Here is a 15,785-nt window from a genome sequence, read left to right as displayed (position 1 = left end):
GTGCATTTTCCAAAGTTCTTTCCGTGATGTTAGAGCTGACGTTATCCAACGAGCTTCAGCTCAACTTCATTTTTGGGCTGAACCTGTTGCCAAGAACTAGACGTGGGAAGCTGAGTTCAAATTGGCAATGCCCATTGGAATGGATCTGTGGCAGGAGATGATGACATAACTCGTGAGAGATCAGTGCGGTCAATCCTGTTGATTAGAAGCAAGAGAGTAGAGGCGTTGGGAACATTGTCAAAGACAGCTAAGCATATCCGTCGCATTAAAATTGGGGGTCATTCTCTCTCCTTGTTGATTGATAGTGCTACCTTCCATTAGTGGACTTTTGGGTCGTGCCGGCTTAGGTTAGGCAAGGACAAGAAGCGATAAATGGACTTTCGGGTTACAACGTATGAACCATTTTAGACCCTTTTTTGGGTGCATGGGTCTGCTGCTTTCGTTTCTTTCTTCTTTTTTTCCCATTTTTTGTATAATTGTAGTGGCTCATCCGCCATAGAAAGGGAAAGCGCCAACATTGAATATGTTTTAATTAACTTTGATGAGTTTTTTATTTGATGGGCCAAGTTAAGTCCATCTGTCCATGTTGGGTCAAATCCGGCCCATAAGAGAATGGCTCATTAAAAAAAATACAGTTATTGCAATATATATATATATATATAAAATGGGGATTAATATGAATGGTAGCGTTTCAGAGAAAAAAGACACTTTTCCATTTTCTTCCCCTTGAAGTAGTTCACTTCATTTTGAAGAACGGAACTCTAGGATTTCAAATGATTCCTCTAAAATTGCAATGGTACTCAATTTCTGGCAATCGAGGTATGTCCGTTTTTGTGATATACTTTCGATTGGTGTTACATGTTTTCTTGGCACGTTTCTGCCTTCATTTTCGATATCCAATCATTCGAGTATCAATTCGATTTTTTAGGAATTTGATTCTTACATTAGTATCAGAGCGATGTTGTTTATGTTTTTCAATCATTGTTGATGTTTATAATTTGTTTTTGGCTGAAATTTCAAGAAACGTTGTCCTCAGATGCTCGAGGACGGAAATCCCAACACCCGCTCCGATTCGCCCTTCTTTTTTTATTTTTAGTAAATCAAAATTAATTTTTGATAATACAGAGTCGTAGTTCTCGTCGAGATGAGAAAAACGATGGGGGACTGCCGAACGCTCCGCCATGCGAGGGCGCTGTAAACCGCACGCACACAACAACCGTACACGTGTGCACGGCACGCACTCGCTTGACAATCGTACGCACGTGCACGACACACTCGCGTGGCAACCGCTGGTGCATGTGTGGCATGCACCTAAGCAATTTTATGGATTTACCCCTATTTTCTTTAAAATATTATGTTTTTGCCCCTGGTAGTTGTTTTTATGATTATGCCCTTATTGTTTGATGTTATTACTATTTTGCTCATTATTGACCTGTTGACCCACCCGATCATCTGTTGACCGTTGACCGAAGTTGACTGGTCGTTGACCAGCATTGACCAAAAAAAGAAAAACAAAGGAAAATATGTTTTTCCGATTTTGTTTGTTGTGGATTATATGTAAACTCATTTGTCCTGCATTTGTTGCAGGAACAATGATACATTTTATACGCATGCCTATCTTTTCGAGAACGGACAAACAAAATGCGAGACTTGAAAGGCTAAAAATAAAATTAGCTAATTATCGGTGGAATGACGGTGATATATTATCACACACATAGTCAGGGTCAATTAGACGATACAAGAAATTATCCAGAATAATTATCTTATACCGGATTTTTAGAAGATGCTAGCCCTCATGAACATTCTTCCACCAGAATGGTAAGCAGTGTTAGATCACCTATGGGAGGTTAATGTGGTCCCGGATTATAGAAGGTTTGCAATAGATTTTGTAAAAGAATACTATAAAATTAAGGCAACCAAAACTTCAACTCTCAAGTTGAGTGTCACATGGCACAAAATGAATGTGTCTTGGAGAAGCCATAAGGACTCTCCAAAGGTCATTCTGTGATTGACCAATGTACCTTCAGAATTCTTAGAGGATTTTACTAGGAGATTAGAAGAGTCTTTCCAAGTTTATGAGATAAATGAGTATCTTTGAGTTTATTTATTTATTTTTCTTAGATTAGTTTGAGATGTTTTAGGTGTAAATATTTCTTTCTATATTGATATATTTCCTTTGAATATATTACTTAGTGTAAATGATAAGTTTACTTATGAAAATTTAATGTTATCTATTGTTGTAAATTAGTATGTTAATTTACAATTATTTATGGGTTCAAGAAAGTTTTAGTGACTTTGGTGAACTTGTTTTTGCAAAAAATATTATATTAATGATGCTTTTAAGGTAGGATTTTTGGATGATAATTGGAAACATGGTGATTTTTTTATTCCAAAACCTTATTTGAAATTATTCATTAATATGATGAATTTATGTAAAATGGATGCATAAATGATGGACATTAATAATTCGTACATATGTATCTAATATGTTCATATCCAATAGCTTAGCAACTAAGAGCATAGTTACTGAGTTAAACAAATAAGAGAAATTGAATGGCGAGAATTGTGAGATATTGAATATGAAAATTCAATATGTGCTTCAAAAGCAAGAAACACTAAAATATTAACTAAGTTATGGAAGAACTTGACGATGTTGTGTGCCACATTGAGCTAGCAGAGGGTCACCTTATGACATTTGAGTGGGAAACATATATTTACTATGCTGATTCTAGCTTAGAAGAGGCTTCTAGCTCTAAGTGCAAGTCCATTGATTCGTTCAAAAGGTGAAAGTGCAAGAGATCAAGTCCTTCAAGCAAGAAACTAAGAGTTGACCAACATAAGAAAGGAAAACGTCTTTGAGTGAAGAGAATTTCAATGGTGAAATAAGATAAACACCCTTTGTATTCTTGAGAACTTTGTTTATGTATCAAGTTTTATATTCTTAATTGAATTTAATCATTTGTGGACTACAAATTCGAGAGCAACAAACTATATAGCGAATGATAGAGAATCCTTCGTGGAATTCCAACGAGTACCGACTAAAACTAAATGAATCTATATAGGAAACAACTCTAGAGCTAAAATAAAATAGATTGACATTTGCCAATTAAATATGCGTAGTTGACACACTTTGTTTCTATATGGTGTATTATATGCTCTAGAGATTCGTCGGAATTTAGTGTCTATTTTAGTGTTGGCAAAACTTGGTTTTAATTTGAACTTCCATAATAATGGTGTTGATTTGTATTTATATACAAACTACTATGGTTGTTGTTATTTTTTGGATGGTTTTATTATATTGGATGTTGACTATAGTCATGTCAATATTTGTTATTCCCTCTTCACGTCTTCTAATCAATATGATTATGATGTAAATGTGTGACATGCTAAACTTGGTCATATTGACTAACAATGTATGAATAGGCTAACCAAAGAAGGCTTGTCGGACGATATTGAAAAAGTCGACTTTTTTTTTTTTTTTTTTTTTTGGTACCCAGGGAACCTCTGTGCGCTGCTTCGCAACGGAGTAAACCTTGGAGGCTCAGGAGAGTCACCACCATCCTTTCGCCCGGGCAAGTTGTGGGTTCCTTTCTAACAAGGCAAACGACGTAGGGATTCGAATTCCAGACCTCTCCTGAAAGGAACTGAAGCTCAACCACTACGCCGCCACCACGGGTGGTAAAAAAAAAAAGTCGACTTGTTTATATGTAAGTATTGCCTAGCAGAAAAAATGACAAGAAAACCATTTGGAAAAAAAAATAAAAGAGTTGAATTTTCTTTACAAGTAATCCATTATGACATATGTGATCCAATAAATGTGAAAAGAAGGCATGTGACTGTTTATTTCATCACATTTATAGATATTTATACTCAATTCAGACATGTTTATGAGTTTGGTAGAAATCAATTAGATAAGAAAATAAAAATATTGAGATTTGATCGGGGTCGATAATATTTTTTTGATGAGTTCAAAAATTTATATGAAGAAAAATGAATAAAAAGACAGTTTGTCTATTTCCACAAAATGGTGTTGCGAAAATCCTACTGAAAATGGTTAGGTCCATAATAACACATGCTAACTTTTTTTTTTATCACTTTTTGGGGTGATGTTCTATTAATTATTGCCTATATACTTAACCGTGTACATTTTAAATCAGTTATTTCTACTCATGGACAGGTAGGAAACATGACTTAAGTTTTCTTAAATCGTAGGATTGTGTTGCCTATACTCATGAGTCTTCTCACAAGTATGAGAAATTGGGTCCTAGAGGCAAGAAGAGTACTTTCATAAGATACTCAGAACACTCGAAAGTGTATGTGTTTATTGGTGAATAGGAAAGTGAGAGTATAATTGAATTTGAATCACGGGATGTCACATTCTTAGATAATGAATTTTCTAAAAATGGTGAAATATATGAAGATTACTCCATATTTGAAATCTTGGATAAATATAATGAATATAGTATGGTTCGTCCAAATATGAGTAATATGAGAAGCGAGGAACTAAATTCGATTAATTCTCAATTATAACCATATGATAAGACGATATCATCACTATCTAATCTGAGTTAGAATATAATAGAGAATAATGTGTAAAGTGTACAATCTCCCGTACGATGAACAAGTCACAAAAGCCCTGTCAACATTTTGACATTGAAAGTGAAACTTTTATGGTTACTCTACAAGATGAAGATGAGCCAACAAATGTAAATTGATGCTCTAAATTGTCATAGTAAGGAAAAAAATGGATTCATGCAATGAAAGAAGAAATTAAGTCAATGAAGTCAAACCATGTTTGGGAATTGGTTGACATTTTAAAAGGACTCAAAGCTATTGGGAACAAGTGGGTTCTCAAAATAAAGCGTAAAGTTGATGGCTCACTAAAAAGATATAAGACTCGTTTTGTGGCTCAACAAGAATGAATTGATTATGAGAAAACATTTTCTCTAGTAGTGAGATATACTAATTCGCATTATTCTAGCAATAGTAGTTAATATGAATCTTGAATTATATCAAATTGATATAAAAACTGCATTTCTTAATGGTGAATTAGAAGAAGAAATATATATATAGAATAACTGTTTGTTTCATTTTGAAAGGCTAAGAACAAAATGTACGTCGACTTTTGAAATCTATATATGACCTTAAGTAATCGTCGAGACAATGGTATATACATTTTTATGATGCCATAATGGCATATGATTTTATAATGATTGACGATGATCATTGTGTATATATCAAAATATCCAAAGATCAATTTGTGATCATATCATTATATGTTAATAATATACTGATAGTCGGAAGCAATATGAAATTTGTTAATACTGTCAAGAGTTGGTTATCTTCCAACTTTAAGATGAAAGACATAGGTGAGATTACATACATTCTTGAAGTTAAGATTTTGAGGAATCGTTTGAAGAGCTCATTCTCTCTTTCGCAAGAAACGTACATAAATGAGGTTCTTGAACAATTTCGTATACAATATTGTAAACCCATAAATACTCCTATTGTAAAAAGTGAATGATTGAGCTATAGAATGTGTCTAAAGACTCTATAAAAGAAGGAATAAATGCAACATGTTCCTTATGCTAATACTGTTGAAAGCTTAATGTACGCTATGATGTGTACAAGACCTAACATATGTTTTGTAGTTGAAATGATAAGTATATACCAATCAAATCTAGGTCAAACATATTGGAAAACCGTCAAAAGAATACTGAAGTATTTGAAGGAAATTGCTGATTATACACTGATTTATCAAAGGAGAGGATCTGCAACTTGAAGGCTGTTCAGAAACAGATTGGAGAGGAGATCTAGATGAAACAAAATCTACATTTGGATTTTTTGTTAATTAAATAATTGCGTCATATCTTGGAGCAGTATGAAATAAACGTGTATGGCTTTATCCACGATGGAAGTTGAGTTCGTGGCATTATCATCAACAATACAAGAATGTGTTTAGCTTTAGATATTTTTGGATCATTTAGGTGTTATTAAGAATATTGCAAACTCATTATTGGTTAACTGTGATAGCCAAGCAGCAATAACGTACACCAAATATCCAAAATATCATGGCAAGACCAAATATATAGATACCGAGTATAATTTTATCAAAGATATGGTTGTGCAAAAAGATGTGAACTTACGGTACATATCTATGCATAAAATGGTAGTAGATCCTATGGCAAAGCCAATATCTAGAGATGTATTATGTGGTCATGTAAAATTTCTAGGATTACGTAGAGTCTGATGTACTTAATATTGTATTTTCTCTTAAGTGTTCACATTTAATGAATTTGTGTTTTCATTATTAATACCTATGAGTCTTTTTTTGACATTTATGCATTTTAATACTTAGTGTATAATATAAAATTGAGAAAATATGTTGGATAGATAAGAGATTAGCCCACTTAAACAGGTAACTGCCTCTATTTACTATGTGATCAATAAAGATGAGCTGGTTTTTAAGCTTATTATCTAGGTGATAATTGAGAGTTCAAGCTTAAAATATATATGTCACCTTAACTAAGTATTGCCAGATATGAGTTCTGATGAATTATGTGAAAGAGTAGATACGTAAACTCAAATAAAACATTAAGTATGTATGAACTATCATCTTTACGGTATTGAAGGTGTAGACATATGTTCCATGAGAGTTAATACCGTAATATGTATTTTATTTATACTATGTATGCATGAGATGACCAACAAAAATGGCAAAAGTTTCGATTTTAACTTTTATACCGTGTGAGACTCTTGAGGGAAAGAGTTCCTCAATTAAGTATTCGCATGACTCTTACTTATTCTCAATATTTCTATTTAGTATTTGTTATCTTAGAATGTTGTCAATAATCATGAATTGATTTGATTTAATGAAATATTTCTAGAAAAGCAAGTTGAATTGAAATTGAGAGTTTCAAGGAAAGAGGAAGATCGAGTTTGGAAAATCACATTCTAGTTTTGTATTCCTTGGTCGATCAATTATGATTGTTTTGAGATAATCATAATTGTGAATACGATATATCATTATTAGAAAGAGATCAAGATAGATATACATATGATCAATCGATCTAGGGTACTTCATACTATATCTACTAAAAAATGTGATGCCCCATTATGAGCTGTTATACATTCCTAACAGATGTATGATAACAAACTCTCAAAGTATGCTAGTTGCATGGATTATTTACTAGTATAAATGTTTAGAGAGGTAAATAAAGAGTTATATTTAGCCCATCATGTGCAAGTGGGAGATGATAGGTTTTTTATTTGATGGGCCATGTTAAGCTTGTTTGCCCATGTTGGGCCAAAACCCGGCTCGTAAGTTAATGGCTCATAGAAGAGTGCAGTTACTTCAATATACAAAAAGAATAAATAAAATTGGGGATTAATCTAAATAGTAGCATTTCAAATAAAAAACACGCTTCTCCATTTTCTTCCCATTGAAGCAATTTACTCTCTCTTGAAGAATGGAACCCTAAGGCTTCAAACGATTCCTCTGAGACTGCAACGATACTTAATCTGTGACAATCAAGGTATGTCCATGTCCGTGATATGCCTTTGAATATGTGTTCGATTTTTAGGAATCTGTTTCCAACAAACTTAATTACTCTTATTAACCTTTGCGTTTTTATTTTACAGAAATATTTAGGTTTTTCATCTCAATCTTCTCGAATGCCGTCTTGTGAACACATATTCAACACTTTAAGTGTGCTTTTCAAGTAATAGATTATTATGCTACTTTACAAAAAGTTTAGGAGACTAAAGGCTTGTCTAATATGTTAAGGCAGATTGGCAGTGTCACGCCCCGATCCTCGAGCACGCACCCATTCCTCAAATTGGTCGATTTATAGCGACGTTCCAAGACGCATCGCTGACCCTTTCATTTTAATACGCATGCGGAAGCAAATAAAAATCCCCAAACAATAAAATAATGGGATAGAAAAGTATGACTAAATTCCGAGTTTTCAAAAAATAACCACGCTTATATACATTGCAAACCAGTGCACATATATATATGCCGGGCTACTACTCCAGATTCAACTTAAACAAATTCAGAATCAAGTTCTACAAATGGGGGTGAAATTCCACAAACTACGGGTCCTCGTCCTCCTCTTCATGATCCTCCACACTCCAACTGGAGCCTTCAGCGAATTGCATCGGACTTCCGAGATCTTCAAAATCTAGGTCTACTGCATTTAGGGACTTGAAATGTTGTCCCACAACTGAGATGAGACTATGTCTCAACAAGTTCTACCCCCTAAGACCTGATTAGGAAGTCAATACACCTTAGGGCTACCTAAGCATAACACAAGATAGAGAACTTACTTTGGCCTTAGTTCCTTCCAGAAAGTCAGTATATATATCAGGTATGCATGAACACATTGCATCACATTACCCAATCAATTACAATCGAATTATCGATCAATCGACCTAGTCAATTATATATCATCACGATCATTTAGATATTATATTATCCTATCTCCAGATGATATATAGAGTCATCAAGATGTCAAATCATACCGTACTGTCTCAAGATGATTTGTAGAATTATCAAGCCGGTATATCATACCGTACTGTCTCAAGATAATCTATAGAGTCAACAAGCCGGTAGATCATACCGTCCTGTCTCAAGATGACATACTGTTTCAAGATGATCTGTAGAATTATTAGGCCGGTATATCATACCGTACTGTCTCAAGATAATCTGTAGACTTACTGAGTCGGTAGATCATATCGACTTGTCTCAAGATGACATATAGAATGACCAAGCCGATATAAGTACAATTTATCACACCGTACCATCTCAAGATGATCTATAGAATTTTCGAGCTGTTATATCATACCGTACTGTCCCAAGATAATATGTAGAGTCATTGAGCTGATAGATCATACCATCCTGTCTCAAGATGACATATAGAATCACCGAGCCAATATACTTGCCATTCAAAGCAAACATTCAAATTACCATTTTTTTTTTATCATTTCCGATAAAATGTCGTGTGGGTAAACGGTCGGCCTTAGCCAAAATATAATAACTTCATTTCCACAAATCCCAATATTTTCTGTAGTCTACCAAAACATTTTTGGCGCTGTCAACAGACACCCCGGTTATTTTCCAATTAATTATTCAAAATTAATTAATTTAGAAAAATAATCATAAAATCATTAATAAATCAATTTAGCATAATCTACCACTCAATAAATTAAACAGATTGCATCACGATAATCAGCATACAATTCCGTGGTCGACTACCACGGTCTAATTTCCGGAAATTAATTAATTAATTAATTAATTTCGAAACTTAATAAATAAATACAATAAATCCAATTTAGACCCGTAATTTTCTAATTGGATGCCGAGACGAGCCTAGAAAATTACCGAGACTCGTTCAATAAATAATAGAACTTGTTTACTTGCTAAGTATACTAACCATTTGCCTAACATGCATAGGTAAATCCCTAATTTAATTATTCTAATCCATTCTATCCACCTAATTGCACTTAATGAAATCTAATCAACCCCTAAGCATCATTATTAGCATACTAATAAGGGATTAGTGAGCAAAATTCACCCGTTTAACAATTTGTTCGGATCGAAACGTCGGGAACGTCGTAGGGGGACGTTTTTCTCCAAAGCGGGCCTAAAGTCCGAGGCCCACAAGCTCCTCAAAATGGGCCTAGAAGTGGCTATGAAACCCACTTCTCAACTCTCTGCTCTTGCTGCAAAACAGAAGGAAAACAAAGCTAAAGTGGCTACAAGGCTCGGGGATGGACAACGGGGTGGTCTTGGGTTCAAATTGGCGGCTCCGGGGACTTCCTTTACCCCTTGAAGTGGCTAAACAAGGTTGGAACGGTGAGAGGTAGCTCCTATACGACACGGCTAGGCGGAGAGGAGCAGATGGTGTGCGGTTGGTGGGGTGCACGTGGACGGCGGCGGCGTGCGATGACGGGCTACTATCTTCTTCTCTAGCGTTGGTGGCCTCGAGAATGGAGGGAGAGGAGAGGGTTTGGCCGACTGTGGGGTGAGAGAAAAAGAGAGAGGATAGAGATGAGGGTGGACGGTCCCTTGGCCAACTTTTCCACCAAATTGTCCCCTACAAGCTTGTCCAAGAAGCCAACAATCCATGGCTGTCATGGAGGCACCCATGCATCCCCAACAACCTTTCAAATGGTCCAAAAATGCTAGGGGAAAGGGGGCGATGAATTTTGAAAGAGAGGGCTTCAATTGATCACTTATTCATCCTCAAATCAATCCCATTTGGCCTCCACAATTTCAATTGACATCTCAATGCTTCACTTGATAATTTTTTTCACCCAAGAATCCCTCTTGCATCTCAAATTTGAAATAAAAAACACTCCCCGGCCTTTTCTGCACAAAATGGTCATAAATCGACTTTTTCCCAAAATGTCTCGGTTGCTAGAAAAATCTTTTGAGACTGAGTCGACGCTCCTAGAATTTATTGTGACATGACAGAATCTTCAATTTCTAAAATGGGACTTGAATGCGCGGTTAATTTTCATTCGGTGCGTTTTTAGCGTGACCTAGGCTACCAAGTAGTTTTCATAGATTTTTAGTACAAATGACTCGTGGTCAATTTCCTTCAAACCACTATGAACTCACTCGACACATTGACGACTCTTGTGAAAATCTCGAGAATTCAAATACGAGCACAGGGTACCAAAACAACAGAGAAATCAAACTAGTGTCGATCGACGAGAATTTTCCAATTTAGTGGAGTCACCCACAATCAGCCACACATCTCCATTGATTCGAACGATGTCTGATCTTAATTCGATTTATATTCGGGCCGTAATGATCTCGGTAGATGAGCACGGTCGAGTAACCGATTTGTGGTCGAATTCTCAAGTTTATTGCATTAAAATTCCTTAATAGCTTCCCTAGATAGTCTAGTTACTTCAAGAGTTATCAGGTCTGAGAATAGCCCAATAGGCGCGTCAATGAAATGCCCGATTTATTTAGTAGAAATCAGGACTGAAAATCTGGGATGTCACAACTCTTCCCATCTTATAAAAATTTCGTTCTCGAAATTTAAACCTTTACCAATCCTTAAACAAAAATGTGGGGTATCGTCGTCTTATCTAATCTCACTTTCCCCGATTGCTTCTTCAATCTCGTGGCATTGTCAAACCACTTTGACCAAGGGGAGTATCTTGGTTCACCGAGTCCAATCTTTCTGATTCACAATTTGAACCGAGCTTTCCACATACGACACTCTATCGTCCACATTTAATTCTTTATGATTTAGCACGTGGATCGGGTCAGGCTCATATGTCCTCGATCTCGACACGTGAAAGATGTCATGCACTTGTGCCTACCTCGGCAACAATGCAAGATGATACGTTAGGATCACGATTCTTTTCAGAATCTCAAAGGAATCTACGTACCTCGATTTCAATTTTTCCCCTCCTTGTTGAAGCGCAAGGTATCCCTCATTGGTGACACCTTAAAAAATATGTAATCACTAATTTGAAACTCTAAGGGCCTGAGCGGTCTTTAATATGTTTATGATCACGGCAACGGCAATAACTAACTGCTGAACTGACTTTAGGCCTGTGATTTTTTTTCTCTAATCTCATCTCAACAAATTGAAATTCTATACACTCTGCTCTGCCTTGCTTCAAAAAGGAACTATCTGACTATTCTACTGAAACTGGGAACCTTGGTTCTAGATCTGATATAAGTTCGTCACTAATACTCCTTGCAGACGAATTGACTGACACATATACACTTCTTCATGCCTATTCCAATCAAGATCCTTCCATACGACGATAGAGTGAGCCGACTTCCTCTGTCTTTCAACCACTACCCCAACTGGAGTCATTATTCCTCTGACTCCTTGGTAAACCTATCACAACATTCCATCGTGATATACTTCCATTGTCGCTCGAGACTCTCGATTGATTGTAAATGCCCTCTTGGCTTGCATTACGGAACTTTCACTTACTAGCACCTCTGACACTTGCAACCTGTTCGACGATAACTATCTTCGTATCCATCTACCAATTGAGATGACATTGATTTTGACCTACCTCTCACTATATGTCGAATAATGCAATTGCTATTGTGAATTCCTGACCAAGTCTTTTCCCTGAGGGTTACATCGTCGGGTATACTCAATCACTCTCGGAACTTGAGTATTTCATCCTCAGAAATTTGAAAGTCAGCCTCTCTCTTATCAGTACCCTCTTGCAGGATTTTATGTACATTTGGATTTGTTGGTTCGAGTAACTTGATTCTAATCTGAACATCCATTTTAATCTGAGGTGGCCATAAAACTCTAAAGGTGGCCTAACTCAAATTTGAATACCGAATTTCGAGCTCTCTTGATTAAGTTCCACTCCTTAATCCATATGTGTGCAACTAAAGACTTTCGACTCAAAGCATCGACGATCTTGTTTGCCTTTCCCGGGTGATATAGAATATCACAGTCGTAGTCCTTCATCAATTCCATCCATCGGGCGCTGTCTCATGTTGAACTCTTTTTGAGAGAACAAGTACTTGAGACTTTGATGGTCTGTGAAGATCTAGAATCTTTCTCCGCACAAATAATGTCTCCAAATCTTCAACGCAAATATGATAGCAACGAGTTCTAAGTCATGCGTTAGGTAGTTCAATTCATGAGGCCTCAACTAAAGGGAAGTGTATGCAACAACTCAACCATGTTGCATCAGCACGCAACCCAATCCTCTAAATGATGCATCACTATAGATCTCGAATCTTCCAGGAGTCAACCATTCCTTAAGCTCTTGAAAATTGCTCTCGCACTTGTCTATCCACACAAATTTCTCCTCTTTCTTCAGGAGTCTATTCAAAGGCGATGTTAACAATGATAATCCTTCCACAAACCGTTTGTAATACCTTGCTTAATCCAGAAAACTTCTAATCTCTGTCACTGTAGTCGATCTTGGCTAATTGATCACGGCTTTCATCTTTCTCAGGTCCACTGAAATTCCTTTGCCTGAAATCATATGCCCTAAGAAAGTAACACGAATCAACCAAAACTCGCACTTGCAAAACTTAGCGTACAACTGATGAACTCTTAGCTTCTGCAGCACTAAACTCAAATGATTTCTCGTGCTCTTCATCACTCCTTGAACATACCAGAATATCACTAAACTCAAATGATTTCTCGTGCCCTAAGAAAGTAACACGAATCAACCAAAACTCGCACTTGCAAAACTTAGCGTACAACTGATGAACTCTTAGCTTCTGCAGCACTAAACTCAAATGATTTCTCGTGCTCTTCATCACTCCTTAAATATACCAGAATATCATCGATGAACACGATCACAAACTGATCTAGGTATTCCTCGAATACTTTGTTCATCAAATCCATGAAGGTAGCTAGAGCATTCGTCAACCCAAACGGTATCACTGTGAACTCATAGTAACCATAAAGAGTAGGAAATGCTGACTTAGGCACGTCCTCCTTCCTAATTCTCAGTTGATGATATCCTGTCCTCAAGTCGATCTTTGAGAAAATTGATGCTCCTTGAAGCTAATCAAACAAGTTGTCAATCCTTGGCAATGGATACTTATTTTTTATTCTTACTTGATTGAGTTGCTGATAGTGGATGCACAGACGCAACAAAGCATCTTTCTTCTTTACAAATAGAATTGGTGCTCCCCAAGGTGATGCACTGGGGCGAATAAATCCTTTATCCAGAATCTCTTGCATCTACACCTTCAGTTCTTTCAACTCACATAACGCCATCTGGTAGGGAGCCTTAGAGATTGGCTCTGTCTCGGGTGCCAACTCAATCACAACCTCAATTTCTCTCTCTGGCGGCAATTTCTTGCAATTCCTTCAAGGATACATCTAGAAATCCTTGTACAACTAAAATATCTTCAATTTTCAGTTCTCAACTATTGTATCCATGATAATCGCTAGGCAATCTTGACAACCCCTGTCTAACAAAGAAGTTGTCTCTGCAATGAGATTAGGGAAATCGAGAGTCCTCCTCGACTTCTAATAAATTTGAAATTTTTCTCTGTCGATAGATTAAACTGTATCGCATTACAACAATAATTCATTACAACAGAAGCTCCTCGAGCCAAACCTTTTTATATATGGTATCAAAGTTATACATAGGCAAACTCGTCAAATACAATTATAGTCAGAGATCCATCTTTCTACCACTTTAGTACAACAATGGAAATTTTACAAACTTCACTCAAAATCCCGCTGCGCTATTCTGACAAAAACACCTAAAAAACACTCCTCCTTTGCTCAGTGCCTAGTCGGTCAATTCCTACTCCTTTCGTCATTCTAGTGGTGTTCTATCTGCGGTGCTCTCCCTTTGTCTAGTCCTCCGGTGAGGGCGTACATTGTGCCTTGAACTAGTGGTCTCAACTAACCTCCTTGTGGCGCGTTTTGAGGCACATACCCTCTAATCTGTCCTATCGACAGCGGCGGCGATAACTACGGTTGTCCTCGTGGCCTTCTTGGACAATCTCTAGCCATGTGACCCTGCTAGCCACATTCAAAATAGGCATCCGTCCTTTGGGGGCACTGGTTTGGTCAATGTCAACTTCACAAGCGCGACACAATTCATTCCTACTTGGCCCAAACTTGCCAATTACACCCATCTTGTTGGGCAGAATATTAAATCTACCTCCAAGCATAGGCCTCTTTCTTTGGCGAATCACATCTCTGTTTGTATTGAATCTCGACCTAGAGGTGGCGGCTCTATCATTCTGATCTCTCTCAATCATCTGGGTTCTTTGGTATAGTTCATTGTAGTTCCTCAAATCTGGCGAAATCAATACACTCCTCAAGTCCGGCTTGAATCCTTCCTTGAACCTTCTCACTCGGTTCGTGGGATTCTCAATTAACCCACAAGCATATTGTGACAGTTCAGCGAATTTCACCTCATATTGATCGACAGTCAGGAAACCTTGGCAAAGACACTGAAACTCTGCCATCTTCATCTCCCTAGTAGTTTGAAAAAAATACTTTTAATTGAAAGCCTCAAGAAAAGCGTTCCACTCACGGACGACACCTTTTGGAAACACTACTCCTCAGGTGGTTCTCCACTAAGTATTTGCAACTCCCTCCAGTTGGTAAGTTGCAAGAACCACTTTCTCAGTCTTGTTACACATCAATAGTGCAAAAGCCTTCCAAGTCTTTGCATCCATAAAGCAGTAGCTTCGGGGTCTCCTGCCCCAATGAACTAAGGTGGATTCAACCTCAAGAATTGTTCCACCAGCTTATGAATCAGTCTCCCCACGACTACGATTCTTGGCGGACCTTCAACGGATGTGGTGGCAGGTGTAGCAACAGGTGCGGCAGCGGGTGCGGCTTCAGTAGCAACAACAATAGCAGCAATAACGGTGGCTTGAGCGGTGGCTAGATTCTGGGCTTGCTGCCCAATCAAGTCACTAATTGCTTCCAACAACTGCAAAATCCAGTCCACTCTAGGATCTCTGGGGTTTGCTACCCCAGCACCAACGGGAGGTAATGCTTTGCCACTAGCGGTAGCCTATGCTTGCGCTTTACTGAGGCCTCCTCGGGTACCAATCCTAGTCGGCGACCTAACCCGAGTTGTAGGCCTAAGTATTCTCCTACTCGAAGTCCTCTGCTCCGGCTCGCTCATGGTTCAGTCTTTACACTGAAACATGTCTTCCAAATCTACACTAGATTAGAAGATGAACGATCACACATGACAACAAATTTTACCACACAACTACCATCGACATGCATCGGCATGAATTTTAAATGAGGATGTCACGCCCCAATCCTTAACCATTGCTCTGATAC

The 15,785-nt window shown here is 37.4% G+C and overlaps 1 protein-coding gene across 1 annotated transcript; it reads right to left on the bottom strand.

Annotated features, from left to right (window-relative positions):
* Positions 1–13,205: 13,205 nt before the first annotated feature.
* LOC120290576 lies at positions 13,206–14,956 on the bottom strand. Its single transcript, XM_039306882.1, has 2 exons — positions 14,452–14,956; positions 13,206–13,480 (listed from the first exon to the last, which is right to left on the bottom strand). Exons 1-2 carry the CDS (start codon positions 14,954–14,956, stop codon positions 13,206–13,208), a joined length of 780 nt encoding a protein of 259 aa, XP_039162816.1.
* Between the last annotated feature and the right edge of the window lie 829 nt (positions 14,957–15,785).

The sequence above is a fragment of the Eucalyptus grandis genome, chromosome 2 (genome assembly GCF_016545825.1).
Source record: "Eucalyptus grandis isolate ANBG69807.140 chromosome 2, ASM1654582v1, whole genome shotgun sequence".
NCBI classification, from domain to species: Eukaryota; Viridiplantae; Streptophyta; class Magnoliopsida; order Myrtales; family Myrtaceae; genus Eucalyptus; species Eucalyptus grandis.
This window is presented reverse-complemented; position numbering and strand designations above follow the sequence as displayed.

Bases quoted from the DNA above. Each gene is read 5' to 3' on its own strand.
- LOC120290576 (XM_039306882.1), bottom strand. From the start codon at position 14,956: ATGAAGATGGCAGAGTTTCAGTGTCTTTGCCAAGGTTTCCTGACTGTC. The intron at 13,481-14,451 runs GTAGTTATCGCC...ACTTGAGGACAG, and splicing joins AGAAGGCCACGAGGACAACC to GATATCATCAACTGAGAATT.